Raw genomic sequence first — 16,910 nt, forward strand, 5'->3', positions numbered from 1 at the left:
GAAACACACACAGTTCTTTTGTGCAAAAATTAAGTTTTCCTCTGTGCAAATGTTCTTGGTTACTGGGTTACTCTGAAAAAGCACAGACACAGATTTGGATCATCAATAGAATATGGAACATATTGCAGTGATGAGTTGATTTTCATTTGCTGTAACAAAAATGTTTTTAATTCAGTATTTGGTGTTTATTTCTATTCACATCCTTTTCACTTTGTACGGCATGCCTTAAGAGTCCTGTGGCAATGATCAGAAATGCACTGTTACATTTCAGGAAACAAACACAAAAGTGAATTTCAGTTTTTGGTGAATCAAGTAAATAACCGGTGGAAGAAAAATGGCAAGAGGAAAACGGAAAGCACTCAAAACAGAGAAGAAGTCACTGTCAGAGAATTGCCAGCAGCCACAGGTTAGTAATGCTGCTTAATATAGTCCCCCCCCCTTCAATCCACACTAATAAGTGGGGAGTTTCCCAAAGAAATATATTTTCCTCCCATTGTTCTCCTGCAGTCCTTAAGGGGGGAAAAAAGGTGTAAGAACCAAACAGACCCTCAAAAGTTTGACTGCCATAGATTTTGGTGTGATACATAAGCACAACCCATAATAAATATTTGATTTGTTTGATTTTAGTGGGATTGTGTATAGATGTGCTTTATTTGCAAGAGGGGACGTGTGACAATCCGCACCTTTGAGTGAAGGTGATTGTGGGTGTTGCTTGCTGGGTTTCAGCTTTTCTGTATCATTAATGTGATAGGGGGTCAGTAACTGGGAACTGCAAAGATGTTTGTGTGGATTGGAACAAGTTTTTATGTGTCCTGAGGTTGAAGCAATGAAATACTTTGCCTTCTTTTAGCCTGTTTATACAGTATGTTGCCTCTCTTTTTTTAACTCTTCATTTTGTGTTTATATGCTTCAACACAGTGAAAAGTGGGAATGCACAACTGCAGTTCCTCAGTTCTTTATGAGTTAGGAACAACATCCAGCAGATGTTTGTTATCCTCCGTACCCACAACATCGGAGAAATCCCTCTGGGTGCTTGTAACTCCTTCCCTACAGGCTGGGTCAGGCTCATTTGTTGTATGTCACTGGTTGCTTTGGCAGTGTATGTGGATCTTTGAATGTGTGATTTAGAAGAGCATTCCTCAACCTAATATAACCTGGGGAGTTGTAATTTATTCAAGATACTGAATTTTGGAGAGAATACCATTGAGCAGAATTGGATGCGCTGCTGTCCGTATCCTTGGGAGTTTAGTTCGAGTCAGCTCTCGCAAATCCCTGCTCTTCCTCAGTTGAATGGAATTAATCTTTGGCTGTCTCCTGCGCTGTCTCCTCTAGCAGAGCTCTCAAGAATAAAAGTAAATGAAAATACCAATATAATAGTATGAATTTTATCCTTATCATTTCATGCAGACCTTGATGCAATGCATAATCCTTTCCATGTGAAGGGTACAAATTAAGGAATCTCAAGGATAAAGTATCTTGTTTGACATAATTTGCAGTGATGTTCCTCTTCTGTAGCAGAGACAGAAGCAATGTGTTATTAGATAACGAGATCACAGACTTTGAAATATTAATTTCTAGCTATGCTCTGTGGAGAGATCACCTACGGTGAATTACTGAGTTTCTTTGTGCACTAAACCACAGACTTGGAGAAGCTGCAGCAAAGCCATATAGTTTTTCCAAAAGAGTGCTCAGGTAGAAAATAGCTTATATCAGGCGTATCCACCTGTATTGCGTCCACTTAGGTACACGGTGCCACCTCCTCTGGCTCTGACAAACCTGCAAAATATTAATTGTGCTTTTTGTGGACTGAGGGTTTAATATTCCATTTCTAGTTTTACGCCAAACATCTGCACCTGGTTGACTGTTTGTAAAGCATTAAAAAAACAAACCCAAAACAACCAAACAAAACCCTGGAAGAGGATTTATTGGTGAAGGCATAAATGCCTAAAGCCTGTTTCCTCAGTGTTCCTTATTAACAGCAATTACCTTTTTATTAAACTGGAAATTAGAATACGTGAAAGGATGAAAACCAGCAGCGGTCTGATGACGTGCCATTTGAAAGCATAACTGCTGAGAAGAGCAAAGGCTTTGTATGTGTTACCCATTTTATTTGGATTCTCACAGAATTAGTGGAATTGTACAGAATTAAAACTTTTTTTTAAACCTTTAATATCTCCCATTGCCCTTTACTGTAATATTGGTTGCTGTAACTTAAACCTCTCTGAAAATCTTGCTATGTTTTTGGTGATTTTTTAATCATCTCTCCCTGATTTACATCATCTTGTTTTGCATCTTTAAACTTAAAATGTTCAATTTCCAGTCTTTATATTTTTTAACTTTTAAACATAGGTTTTTGCTTTGCCTAAGGGGAAGCACCATAAGAATTTGATCAATATTTGTGATATGTCTCTTCTGGATTGCATTATTGCACAGAGCCTTTGCTATTTTTAAGCTGTTAATTTCGGAGTTATGTTTCATTAGTTGGACAACTGACTCACTGTAATTGGCCGGTTGTTCTCAACAGACAAAAATATGCTCCTGATATTTAATTATACACTAGTGGAAAGGGCAAACTGTATCTGAATTCAAAGGTTGTGTAGCTCTTCCACACTCTAATTACAGTTCTGTTTGGCTGTTTCTATCAAAATCACTTCTGGAGGGGCAGAAAAGTCAGAAGTGGTTTGAGCAGGACTATAGGTTGGTCCGTGGGGTGGACAGAACACTCCTGTGAATGGCCATGATCAGGATTGGTAATGAGGAGACTCTCAGAATGGTTCTGATGTCCCGTGCAACTTTCTAGTTAAAGAACTCCTTTGAAAATATTTGTGAGTATGGCATAAGAGTAGTGTATCTTTACATATCATATTTTCTGTTTTCTCTCTAGAGAGGTAGAAGGTATCTTTTCAGAAAACTGTTCATCTTTTTATAGATAAAAAACATTTGACATAAAAATAATGGAATGGTTTTACAATTTGTCTGATGTGTTGCACAGAAATGATTTTTCCTATTAAAAAAATAGAAATCTCGCTTATCTAGATTGACATTGTCTTTCTTAGGTGCACAAGGAGATAAATTGTAATGCTTCTCTTATTGAAAACAAGCCTATTAACTTGATCTGTAGAGCTTTAAAACTATCAAGCTGTCTCACACAGTGAATGAAATGAATTGGTAGCAAGAAGCAGAGAACAGCGCTGTCTCATTAAGTGTTTGCTAATTTCTGAAATAAAGTGTCATCTTATGAAATGTGACAAATATCCTTACCCTTTATTTCTCTCCTTGTTTGTGTTTGAAACTCGTAACAATGAAATGTTCCTGCTTCAGTCTCTGGTTCTTAAAGGGTGGCTTTTTTTGTTTTTGTTTTTTACTATGCAGGCAAAGAAATTAAACATTTGAAACTGAGAGTTTCAGGTTGCAAATAAGTGGCAACGAGGTGTTGGTATTTAAATATTTTAAAACTTCTTTTTTTAAAAAAATCTATCTCCAAGCTACAAAAATTTAAATGCTAGTATTTTGCTTTGTCATTCTTGCTAATCTTGGCCTTTGTTCTTGGTAGAACATAGGGAAGAGCATCACACAGCTATTGTCCTTGGAAAAGCCCAGATAGGAAAACCAGAAACTCCTGACGGCAATAGAAGTGAATCTTCTTCCTTGGAGGAAGGCCAGAGATCAGTCTCTCCTGCATTCTCACTGTCATCTGGATCAACAAGCAGGTTAGTGAAGAAAAGTCTGTTCTCCCCAGCTGGTACCAGATTAGACCAAACATGGGAAAACTTTGCCAGTGACCTTGAGCAGTATATATTTCCTGCTCCATAGGATGGGTTCCTGAGCTGTGGTTACTGATTCCTTCTTCTCCATGTTTGTGGCTGTTCAGTTGGTCGAGGGATGGAGCTGAAATACATTGAGAATTCACTTAATAGTTTTGTAATGACTTGATATGGGGGTGATAGTGTAAATGTTCCTTTTAATATAGAAACAGTGAGTGGACTGTCTGTGCAACCAGGAGAACATTTGGTATTTCTCTTCCACTGCATCATCTTCCCTTCTGCTTGAGGTTTTATTTAGAGAGAGAAAAAAATTGATATAGCCTATGTCTTTTAATAGCTCTTTGAGCTGAATATTGCTGTGAGAAATCGAGTTTAAATGACCCATTACTTGCAGTCAGTGGTAGACTGCTGCTGGACCTTGAAGTCCTGACAGCCATTCACTTTTCTTTCTTCATACATTTAGTTTTGCTAAATGAAAATTGCCTTATTTGGTTTCAGAAAATGAAGGATCAAGGAAGGCTTTATAAATAACATAAGATTTTCTGCTTTTGATAGTTCAATGATAATTTTATTGGAAGGAGACTCAGCTGTTATTGCTGATATGATCTATCTAGTTTTTGAAGATAGTGTTTGCATCTGTTTAAGATATTGGCTTCATGAATCATAATTTGCTATCTACTACTGATCAATTGTCAAAGATGACAACGATGAAAACGTAGATAAATATCCTATTGCAGTACTGATTGCTGTGGCCCCAGTTTCTGGAGGAAAGGTGAAAAAGTAATTGAAAACATACAAAATAACTGGGTTTTATTTATATGAGTCTAAAAGCAAGAGAGCTAATCTTGATAATAATCTTGCTATCTTGTTGATAACAGAAGTGAAAGGAGAAGGCACACTTTGCAGGTCTGTGTTTCTAGGAAGAAAAAGGCTTCCTATGTTTAGAAGTGGGAGATAATCAGAGGAAGTAGCTGAAGGTCAGGCATCAGATCAACAGCTGAGCTAGGAGTAGCATATCTTAATTTCCCACCCACTACACCCATAGTATGTGCCTCTTCCTCCTTGTTCTGCAAATATTAAGAATAATATAGTGCTTGGCTTCATCATCATTTATTAAAAGAACAATTTAATTGTTGAAAAGCTTAACAGAAACAAATTTTTCTAAATTAGTTCTGGTTCACAAAGAGTTTTTAAAAGTCAGCATGGGCATTAAAGATGTTGATTTTCAGAGGTAAATACTAAATGGTGAATGAAAGCCTAGGAAAACATAGGAAAGAGGAGATAACTCGGGGGATGAGAGAGCATCAAACGTTAAATCTCTGTGTTTTATATGATCAGGTTTTGCTACCCGTTTCTGTTTGCTTGAACTAAATGGGAACATACAGTAAATATTTGTCTGTAAACAATGATATTTCTGGCTGGGCAGATCACTTATGTGGAGGCAGAAAGAGTCTTTGTTGCTGTTTTAAAATATCATTATATTTTTGTGTGGCTTCAAACTTGTGTTATATACCAATAAAGATGTTCCCAGTGGCCTTTCCCTTCTTTAGTGTATGTGTCTTTCTGCCTGAATTGTTAGTGGAAAATTGATAAATGTAGTATATTGTTGTATTTGCTGTTTAATGTGTAACAAACCTATTGAGATTACTGATGTACTGGTTTTATCTAAGTTTCTCAGGATGTCATGCAAATGATGACAGTTTTTCCTTGCCTGTGATGCAAGTAACTTCCCTTGGTAATTTCTTTACTGGTAAAATAGAGTCCAGTGCCCTGGGCTCATGAATAGGCTTTGCACATGGTAATACCAGGTATTTGAGTATTTTCAGGTCTGTGGTCTTCAGAGCAGAACCCACAGATCTCGGGAGGACACCCTGAGTCACAGGGGCTGGGTGACCCTCTGGAGATGGGCTGGTCCAGCCCTGTGCAGAGCAGGGTCAGCTGGAGCATGCTGCTCAGGACCGTGGCCACGATGGAGACTCCATACCCTGTCTGGGCAACCTGCTGCACCTCTTGACCACCCCACAGCACAAAGGTTTTTTGTGGTGTTTTGAGGGAATTTCCTGTGTGTCAGTTTGTGCTGTTGTTCTGTCTCTGGAAACCACTGAGAATAGGCTCCCTGCCGTCAGGTGTGGCTGCACATTGATAAGATCCTCTTCAGCCTTCTCTTTTGAAGGCTAAGCAGACCCAGCTCTCTCAGCCTCTCCTCTTAAATCTGAGAAGAATGAAGGGTGTCAGAAAGGCTGACAGCAGCATGAGCGGTGAGTTGTGAGGGCTTAGCAGTGGACCCCACAGGTCAGAGTGTCTGAATCCTGCCCTTGGCAGTGTGCAGGGACCTGGCTTAGCAGCGTTGCCTTGTGATTCACAGCCAGAGCCCTCCTGATTTTATGCACTGAAGCCCTTTTGGAAATAGACCGAGAGCTAAGCTCAAAACTGGAGGGGGAGATGCATCTCCTGAAAGCCTCTCACAGGCTTGCACTGCTCTGGGTTGTGACCATCTCTTCTTGAAGCTGCTCCACTCAGGATCGGCACTGAAAAATGAAATGGGCCAGGGAAAAAAAACTCTTCAGCACTCACTTAGAAGGGAAGAAACTGTCCCCGTGGCTTTGTTCCAGCGACTGGTTTATGTGCCTGCAGCCTCAGCTTTCCAGCTTGCAGCTTGGGCCATGGCCGCTCCGCCGCTGCTGGGCGGGCGCGGGGAAGCACGCGGCAGCGGGGTCCCGACGGGTGCGGGTCCCGACGGGTGGTTTGGGTAGCGGGGGTGGCAGCAGCTCTGCCCCAGGGCTAACGCCAGGCCGGCTCGTGCAGGTTTGTACACGTTTGACAGGTGCTCAGATGATGGATGGAGCTGCTTCACCCTCACTGTGCCTGCTGGTGCTCCTGCCCTGGACCTCTGGTTGTTGTTTTAGTTCCACAAAGTAAAAGCCTTCAGCTTGGCTCTTCATCCAGAATTTAAACGAGATGTTCCTGTTCTTCCTTATTTTCCTTTTTTTTTTTTTTTTATTGCTAATTAACCTTTTGGCATTAAGGACCTTGGAAAATTTAGAATTTTAATCTTGCAGAGTGAATTCTTGGGAGGTGGAAAGGGCTTGTATTAGCTCATCCGAGGTGTGCTTAAATCTCTGTTTCACTGCCAGTTTGGTGTGTGAATGACGTGATGAATGATTCTCCCCGTGGCCTTTGACAAAGCTGAAATTTTATTCTTTACCTTTTTCTGTCTGCAGGCTTGTGTATATCAGTTTGAAGTCTGGATGAAATTGTGTCTAGGAGACTGTAGGAAAGTTTGCTAAAGGATATTAGCATGTGGTGGCTCCTAATGATCTGAATGTGCTTTCAGGAACCAAGCTGTCAGATTTTGTTGGAAAGTGTGCATTTGTTTGTACTCTGTCTGGCTCAAGGCAGAGTTGTTTATTCCTTCTTTCTACACATTCACTCTCTCCAAATGAAATATTTCCATAGACTTCTTGAATCTAACACAGAATCTCTTCAGTTGTACAGACTAGGGGGTATGCATTGTAGATATTTGGACCTTCCTTTTAAAAAAAAACCCAAAACCATGCTTAATAGCTCCCTGTGGTTTACTCTTAAATTCAGCTCCTGTGGAACAGAATTGTTTTTTCAGAATCTTGATTTTCTCTTCACTTTCCTTCTTTGTGCATATCCCCTGGTTTGTGTATGTGGTGTGGTCTTTATTTATTTTTCTTTAAATATAGGGCAGTTTGCTTAACCTTAAAAGCTAGCTGCTGCACTGGGCAAGAAGTTCAACAAACTGGTGGGGTTTTTGTTCCCCCCTGTTCTATTGTGGATGGGCAGTTGGGCTCTGGAGTGTGCTGTAGGGCATTGCACACTGTAGGTGCTCATCTTTTACATCCATCCATCCATTTTTATACCCTCCTCAGAAAGAGGTGAAACTAGCAATAATAATCCAGAGAAACCTTAGCTAAAGGGCCACCTGATGCATGGAAGGTCCCTCTCGTTTGACCACCGTGTTCCTCAAGAACACTCTGGTGCATTTTCCTGTGTTTTTTTGGGAAACAAACAAAGGTTACAGGGATCACCCCGTCCCTAAATACTGATGTGGGCAAGTGCTTATGAAAAATAATTAAATGTGCTTTTTGTCTTTACTGTTTCTGTTCCTGATAGCTCTCCTGAAAAAAACAGGAGGTCTGGTGTCCCGCTTCAGTTCCAGGTCTCTGAGCCAGGCCTGCAGACTGGCCTTGGGCTGCCGGCTTCTGTCTGTGGGACTGTGGCTCACGCTCCCGGTATGCTACCTACACATCTCTGATACAGTCACAATGGACCTGGATTATCAGGGGCTGTAAAAAACAGGTGTAGTCATATAAATTGCATGAGAGAGAGAGATGTATTTTGTCACCCTGTGGTTGCCAGGGGGTTAATATTTTGTTAATTGTAGTGAAATAAATAGAGCACGATTGAAAAAAGAATGATTTGGATTTTGAGGGTTTAAGTAGCATTGTGCTATTGTACCAAGTAATGATTTTCTGAGGCTTGTATTTTATTTCTGATAATAAGAGGATATCCTTTGACAAGGGTAAATGATTTTCACATTGAAATGTCAAAACTTGAAATATATTTGGAAGTCCAAATCTGCATGCTGTGTTTTTATGAAGAGAACACTTCTAAATGAAGGGCTGATGTTATAATGGTTTAGAAGAAAATTAGGATTTTGAGCAGCATATAGAATATAACAAAATAGTCTCGAAGCTGAAGAGTTGGAATGTTTGCTCTGTAAAAAGATGCTGCAAGTAAATGAATTGTTCTTATGTTTTTCTCCTTCATAAGACCTTCTGCCTTTTGTCAATCTCGTATCAGTATCTGCTAAGGGAGCAGCTGGTCAATATTAGAAATTCATACATTGTGCAATAAGCAGTGATGGACTGATATTATTCAAAAATTGATACTTTAATTGAGAAAATGAAAATTTTACACCTGCCTCAAAAAAGATAGAGGCCGTGCATGGAGGTTATAGCATCGACCCAAATATGTTTGATCTCCTCATAAATTGATGATCCCACCAAGAGAGCAAAATGTGTGTAACAGATAAACACCCAAACAAAGCCATGGCTTTTAAAGGATAATTTTTCAAAGCTATGAAGTCATACATAAGGCTTTCATGGAACTTCAGTGCTCCATATAAATAGTCCCATTGCATTCTTCTACTTTCTGGGACAGAAGCCAAATTTTATGCAACTATTTAAACAATAGGAATATTAGAAAAGAAACTAGGTGGGACAATGCTAAGTCAGTTAAAGAACTATGTAGAGGAAATATTCTATTAAGTATTTTATACAATGGGGATAATGCTCAGTTTTTAAAACGAATTATTTATCTTTTAAACTTTGTGTTAGAAGAAAATTTCAGTTCTTGATGGCTAGGGTGCAGGACTGCAGCGGGAGACAATATATATTGTTGGCCTCATCTGAGATGTTAAGGTGTACATTGAAACATTGACTTAACTTTGAAATCCTGGTGGAAAAGTGCTATATCCACAGCTTATATAAATCTGCTGTTGGAATGCAGAGTGACTGCAGCGTCTGCCAGGTGAGATTTGTGCCCAAGTAAGGGGCCTCATTTGCAATAAGTGGGGCTTTTTGGCATGAAGTTTGGGAGCTATTGATCAGGATCCAAGATCTCGATTTAGCTGGTCACTTATTCTTTGGATTTATGTGCTTTGCAGAGCTGGGGCATTAGTTCTTGGTGGGAGCAGAGGTAGAAATAAGGAGCTGCGGTTTTGTTAGTCTGGAGTTCACTGGTTGGCAGCAATCCTCTGAAAACTTCTCTGTAGGCATCAGTTTGTCAAAGAGACCGTTGATGGGATGGAATGGCTGAAAAAGCCATGTAAGCTCTTCCCTGGCAGCTGCTGCAGTCTGAGTTTAAGGAAAGCCTTGTCCTGATGCCTGGGCTGGCCATCACTCTCAAATGAGAGCAGTATATGAAAATGTGTTGATCAGGGCAATAACTGCCTTTTTCAGTTCTTTAATGCAGTTTTGGCTTCATAAATCTTGAGCTGCTTTGGCTCAGAGCTGATGTGTGTTACAGTGTTAGATAGGAGTGGTTTATCTTTGGTTCTTGGCCTCCAGCGTGGGTTCATTGTGGAAGAATGATGATAGTTCTCTGCTATGTTGTTGATTCATACCTTTCTTCCAAAAACTGTGACCCCTAACAAATGGCCAAGATCTGTGAGGCATGGTGGAGAGAGTCCAGGGAAGGCATTTCAAACAGTAACAGCTAATGACCTCAGATGTGGATGGGGAATGTGATTGTACGTGACATATCCAGGAGGACACCAGTCCCTAGTCTACAGCCATGGGGTTTGGACATCTTTGAGCCCTGAAAACAGAAGTGACAGTGCACCAGTGCTCTCCAGAGCTTTAGCCTGGATGTCCCAACTGTTGCCTGACTCCGAAGGAAGGTGGTTAAGATAGATCTAAAGGCAGAGCCTCCAAGGCATGCTCTCGAGCTGTGGAGGAGGCCACTCAAAGCCAAGAAAGCCTGGAAAGAGCAGAGAAACAGTGGAACCTGTGTAAGGTTTAGTATAGACGAGAGCCCTCCGTGAGGAGTCCTAGGGAAGGTCCAAGGCTGGCAAACCTGCTGTCCTCCAAAGATGAAGGTGAAGCCATGCTCAGGAGTGTGTGGTTTGGAGAGGAGGTACGGGGAAGCCAGGGAGGACTTTGTGGTAAATGGTGAGTCTTGGATGTTACCATGGGACTTAACGGCCACTCCAGCAGCAAGCTCTTACTAATTAACACAGGTCAAAGTGGAAGCAGGGTTGCAAGGTGGAGAAAACCTTTTTCCTCTCTCCCTGTGACGGGGCATTCACCTACAAATGACATTGGTGAGATGAGACGGGCTGTAGCTCATTTCTCATGCCAGCATCGAGGAAGAAGAACGCACAATGCACGTGCCAGAGCTAAGTACATAATGCACAGCAAGATGGGCTGATTAAAGGACACTGTCTGCTCACTGTGAAGCCAAGAAGGAACTTAATCTGCCTTAAAATAAACAAATTCAAAGAGACATTTGCTCCTTTCATTTTTAGAACAAGACACATTCTTCACACATCAGTTTTTTTCTTGCTATTTTAAGGTGATGTGTTTATCTTGATTTTTTATTTTTTTTTTTTAAAGAAAGGGGAAGGGGAGGGGGTAGAAGTCAAATCCAAGTGATGGTCGAGAAGGGAACAGTTTACGTTTTGTTGGTTGTCTATAAGTGCTCAGAAGAAACTAATCCTGCAAAAAGTGAGGCAGAGTTGGGGAGGTGCCCGAGTCGCTGGAGCTGTGCTTTGCTTTTCTCAGCGTGGAGACATGAGTAAGGCCAGGGAATGAAAGGTCTTCACACCCTGTCACCTTGTCTGCCAGCCTGTTGCATCTTCAGCAGTTAAGTTTCAGAACTTTAATGGTTTTGCTATAAAAACTTGCTCATCTGGAACTGATGTGTAAAATCTTAGGCTAGAGTAATAACCTTTATTAAAGAAAAGAACAGGAAACCTCTTGTGGGAAATTGTCTTGGATTTGGAGCCTGAATGAAGTCTGAAGATGTGTTTTGCTTTGTCTGGCCCCAGGATGGGTATTGAAATATCTATGGGGTATTGAAAAGGCAGAAAATATTGAAGAAATTAACAAACCTATTCTAAATTCTGTGATCACTTTGGACCTCCTAGGCTCCAATTTATAGAAACAACGTACATAATGAGGTAGCTGTGTCTTTTTTATTTAATTAATTTTCTTCAGTAGAAGTGAATTCATTCAATGGTAACAGCTTAGGAGTTTTCTTCAGGGGCAAAAAAAAAAAAACATTAACTCAGTTGGTGGTCAAAATTTCTTTTTCTTAGTTGAAAATTTTACTTTTTTGTTTTTCAGCTGTCTGGCATATTTAAGGAGTTTTTTTTAATTTGAAAACAGCTTTTTTCCCCCTGCACGTGGAAGAAAGGAATATAATTACTTCAACTCAAAATCAGGCAATTGCTCAGTCTTTGTGAAGTAAATTGGTGTTTAAGAGAGACAAACGATGCAGAGAACTATTTCATTGAGTGACTGGCTTGCAACAATGGATTGTTTGAAGAGATTCTGAAACAAAGGGCTTTTCAGCTACAGCTTGAAGGTTCATAACCCTGCAGTTGGTTTTGTAGTTAGGGACATATCCCCTCGGTCTCTCAGTGTCCCTCATTACAGCGCGAGAGCTGGTTTGGTTCATGGGGAGGCTCCGGCTCCTCTGGAGCTGATGGCCCATTCGCATCTACACCTGTAGGCTAAGGTGGAAACTCACTCTGGGACGTTTTGTGCTCGGTTTTAAAATCATTTGGTAGGCATAGGCTGTGAATTACACATGTAAATTATGAACTTGCATTATTGTTCTGAGTGTTAGCCAATTTTTTTTTCACTTTTATTGTTTTGCTTGTAACAAACAGTTGGTGATAAATGGTAATAATGCCACATTTTTCAAGGCAAGGAAGTACATTGTGTTCAGGCATCAAACCTGTTCTTTTTCTATTTTAGGGGACTAAAAGCACACAAATAGCCCCCTGTCCTCCCCCTCCAATTTTTTTTTTTTAAATGTAACTGGAACATTGGAGTGGGGTTTAGAAATATGATCATAACTCACTCCTTGGGCATCCAGTTGGTGTTCTGAAAATGAGCTTTTGATGGACTTACAATTTTGAGAGTAAAAAAAAAAAACCAAAAAACTCAAAACTTAAAATAAGAAATTTAAACGGTTGCCAGAGCCCAGGCTGTGGGAAGGGTAAAACCTGGCAACTGAGGAGTGCAGCAGACAGTTGCTTCACCACCAGGTAGCCCTGTTAACTGGTACTTTGAGGAGCAACTGGGCAGATACGATGACCTTCTTCCTTCTGTTGACTGTGTCCCAGGGCTTCCTCACCTCCACCCGAGCGCTCGCCCGTGGGTCTGGGGTTTGAGCTGTGCCTGCTCCTCTTCCAGCGACTGTAGGCAGTGGTATTGATAATTGCTGCAGGGATGACATTTTTCCCTGTAAATGCAGTCACTGCTTTTAATTTCAGGTGACTTTGCTTCCATATTAAAACTGCTCTGCTGGGTAGTATTTGTAATTCAACAGATTTATTCAGCAGTTCAAGAAAGTTCCTGGGGAATCATTGAAGAGTTTCTAAAATTGCATGCCAAGCTCTTAAATCAATTTTGTTTCAAAATAATTTTCTCCATATGGCACCAATGCTTTGTGTATATTTTTGGTGCCTTTTTCCTTTTTATGATTAAATGTGTGTGTGCTAAAGGTTTCTTTAATCCAATCCAGTGTTGTTTTTCTCCCATGAAATCCTGTTGGTGGTTCTATAGTTATCTCCACAGTAGCATCTGATGAATCCCACTTCAGAGGGGAGAACAGGCAACAGTAGGAGGCAAAATGGTAACGGATGAAAAAAATCTTGCCACCTTATAAAAGTTGCCTGCCATTTATTTATTTTTTTAAAAGCTAAAGGGGGAAAAAAAAAAGTCAGTTTGCATGTGATTCCCAGTCTGCCATGTATATTTTCTAACACATTACATGGAGGGTGTGGAGATCTCTGCAGCTGAATCCCAGCTCAGTGTCGGACACATTCAGGTGTTGGAAGGGATGCGCCGATGCTCTGTGCTCCTGCTGTGAGGACGTGCTGGCCGGTGTCTCTGGCTGGTGAGAGACACTGGGGGTCAACTGCGGGCACAGAGAACCTGCAGCTCTCCAACAGAGAGAGTGCAAAGGCAATCAGTCACCTGGGGTTCTTGGTGAGGAGTGCTGTTTGTGGTAGATTTGCACAAAGTGATCTTCATCCAGCAAAAAATGCCAGTGGAACGGTCCGAGCGGGCAGCAGACTGTGTTCCTGCACTGGGAGATGTGCTGGGGCGTCCCGGGGCTGCCACGGGCCCTGAGCAGCTTTCACCCCCTACGTCCCAGGGACTGCGAGTGTGACTCCGTCTTTGAAAAGTGCCCAGGAAAGTCACTGCCTGGGTCTGCTGTACAAAAATGACCTCTCTGGTGTGAGACACGGTGTCTGTGCCATTTTATTTTTTGGTCAGAAATAACGTTTATAAACTTCAGGAGTTGTCTGTGTTATCAGGCCTCTCTTTGCCATGCTGGAATGTGGCCTGTGAGAATGAGTATTTTTGGGCTGATTTCCTTAATATGTGTTTCGAACAAACATCTAAACACACTCATATCTGTGTATAAAGTTATGACTTTGGGGCTGGGTTTTTATAATTTATGGCTGCTGTCTTCTAACAGACAGGGGATTAATTTTATTGTAAAACCTTTAAAGTAAATCCAAGAGAGCTGGTATCCAACTGCTGTCCCATGATTTACACTAAAATCTCCCCACTGTTTGTGTAACATAGTTTGTTATGTAATTTCTGCAATAATGTACAGACTGTTTGAGGTGCCAGGCGTCTTTTTGAAAGATAGTTTCCAGAAAACAACATTTTCCAACTTGTTAGTTGATTTCTGCAACCCTGTAATTTGGCGTGTGCTTGAGAACTTTGCAGTAGCTTGTATCACGGGGCCTGACCATGCACTAGAAGAACCTGAACAATTTCAGTCTTCAGGTTTTCTCTTTGATGTTGGTGCATTTTTTTTGTTACAGTCAAAATGTCAGCTTACACCTAAGCCTTGGGTTTCGAGGTAAAAAGCACCTTTACTCTTTGAGATGTTGTACTTGACCCATCAAAGTGTCTTGCAGATCCTCTCCAGAGGAATTGTCTGGTGTCTGTGAATATAAAGCTATTGTCATTACCATCAAGCAGATGTGAGCAGAGAGAATTGTCGTGTGTTAAATAATGCAAATGAGACCCAGTAATAACTCTGAAAATGATGGGATGCAGAGCCAGAGCTTTCTGGACTGTGCTCTTGGTTGAAATTGTTTCTCGTTGCCAGTGCTGTGTGGAGGGATCTGCCTCGTCTGACGGATTCCGCTGCTTTTGCTGAGTAGAGCCCGACTTCGCTGTAGGTGTTGCTAAAATAATTTCCATCTGTTTTATTTTCCCCTTCAGCTCCAGTTCAGACATTCTGAGAGATGTGCAAGGGCCTGAGACATGTTCAGCATCTTCTGACAAGTAAGTGGAATATACGGGTGGAAAAATCCTCGGGACTGGTTTAGGTCAGTGGTTGCCAGTTTGTGGAATCCTACGCGTGTTCTGCAGGAGAGGCAAACGTCTCTCAACAGTCAGGTTCTTGGTGAATCTCCGTGGTTGTGGGAGATACAATTTGGCCAGTGGTTTTGGATCCTTGGAAAATAATACCTGGGTGCTTCAAGGGTCTGCAGATAACTAGTTAAAAAGAATTGTTCTAAGGTGTGTTTGGCACTCGTGGAACGTCTGTGTATCCATTTCTGAACACTCATCTGTTAGCCAACGTGGTTTAGTTTGGCGTGGGACTCCTTTGGCAACGCATTACTGTACTGAGAGATTTCACAAAACTCAGCCTGAGGATTGGCATTGCATTTAAATCCTGAAGAATTGTGAACAGCAGCAGAGAAAAAGGTGACATCATAAAGAGGTTTTGTTAATGTCTAATTTCTCTAACTTTTTTAAAACCTTAGCTGCTTCTAAATTAAAATGAGTGATCATCTTCTCTGAATGAACACAGGGATTGAAATGGGGGAGTGGAGGGTCCAGTTGGGAGGGAAAAGCCTTTGCCTCTGGACTTCGTGCGTGACAGATATCACACCTGTAGGGTTTGTAGCCTGGAGGGCTGGGGAGGGTTGGCTGGGGTTGTGCATTGTCTGCAGGTGTGTGTGTTTAATCACGCTGCCGTCTCCAGAGGTAACAGCTAAATCTTTGTGTTGGGATTCGCGCTGATCTTCCCAAACATGGTTAATGTCTCAAACACAGGAGTTCTGTCTCCATCGTGGTGCTGAACTGAGCTCTGAAATACAAGTTGTTCCCCTTAATCTCTTCCAGTATGTGTCTTGTGGCAGTCAACAGAGACACGGACTTCAGCATTTGAGAATTTTCCGTTGTTGTTTTCTGTTGTGAATTCCCATTTTAAGCCATATGAATAGTCCCTGCAGGATGGATTCATCCTTGCAAATGGTAAAAAAGGAGCGCGCTCGTAAGGAATGTTTAATTAGTAATAGCTATTGATGGATGAGTGATATCTTTCATGTCAGCACTACATGGAATTTGAAGCTGAATGATGGAAGTGAGCTGCTTAATTTAAATATGGCTAGTTTAACATATTTTTTTCTTTAAAATTAACTCTATGACTAAGAAGAAAACACTTCTTTGAGTTTCCAGTGGAAAATTCTTTGTCCATAAATGAGAAGAGCATCTGGCAAACAGAGGCTGTTTAAAGATGGGAATCCCACGCGCTTTCCTTCTTGGGTAACCATGACCAAAACCACGCGTCCTTCTCCTCGGTGGCTGTGCCGCTGAGGAGGATTCTGTTTCAAGTTGACCTTTTCTGATAGAACATAATCATGGTGTCATCAGCACCAGAGGCTCTTCTCATTTATGGACAAGGAATTTGAAAGGTTGTTGCTGCTCCTTCCGCTCCAAACTGGTGCCTGGTGACGGGCGGCGAGGCACCGCGACTGCCGTGTCCCTGTGGGCTCAGGGTGAGTGGGATGGCTCCTGGGTGCTGTCGGCATCTTTGAACAAGAAGGTGGTGCAGGATTTCCCTTCACCAGCACCGGTAACGCAAACACGTGTGTGCCCGCGGACTGCTTGCAGCACTTTAGTACAACCTTCGGCACTTGCCGTGTTTAGAGCATCCTCAAAAACACATTTTCCTTTTTCTTTTTGTTTCTTTTTCTTTTTCAGCAACAATTTTCTGGGTCCGACAGTTAAAAAAAGAAAGTCACGTCGGCCCCGAATGCCCAAAAACGATCGACTGCTTCCCAAGAACAAGAGGAAGAAGAGCTAGCGCTGCAGTGCTGCGAAGCTTCGGACCATGCAGAAGGCTTAATGCTGAGAAGCACTTCTGAGTTTTTCCCATTTTCAGTGTATCTGGGTACTTAATAAAATGCTGAATTTTCACGTGACAATCATTCAGACTACTTTAAAGTAACCAGACTGGTGTGCTGACATGTTTTGTTTGCAGCGCTGTGGGCCGCCTGACTGGGATGGGATGTAAAGTGCTGGGGTCCTGCCGGAGCTCGAGCGGGCTCCGTGCTGCCGCTGCAGGACA

General features: G+C 41.6%; 1 protein-coding gene across 1 annotated transcript in view; it reads left to right on the plus strand.

The window, feature by feature from the left end:
• The window catches only part of RAD18 (RAD18 E3 ubiquitin protein ligase), a gene marked incomplete at its 5' end in the record, with an annotated part of 39,984 nt that extends 23,338 nt beyond the window's left edge, over positions 1-16,646 (plus strand). Inside the window, 4 exons of the mRNA XM_010166348.1 lie at positions 272-406; positions 3,554-3,710; positions 14,774-14,836; positions 16,544-16,646. Coding sequence (XP_010164650.1) covers positions 272-406; positions 3,554-3,710; positions 14,774-14,836; positions 16,544-16,646 — 458 coding nt within the window. The remainder of the gene's footprint in view (positions 1-271; positions 407-3,553; positions 3,711-14,773; positions 14,837-16,543) is intronic.
• Positions 16,647-16,910: the final 264 nt, after the last annotated feature.

This window comes from Antrostomus carolinensis, unplaced genomic scaffold (assembly GCF_000700745.2).
Source record: "Antrostomus carolinensis isolate BGI_N321 unplaced genomic scaffold, ASM70074v2 scaffold14584, whole genome shotgun sequence".
NCBI classification, from domain to species: Eukaryota; Metazoa; Chordata; class Aves; order Caprimulgiformes; family Caprimulgidae; genus Antrostomus; species Antrostomus carolinensis.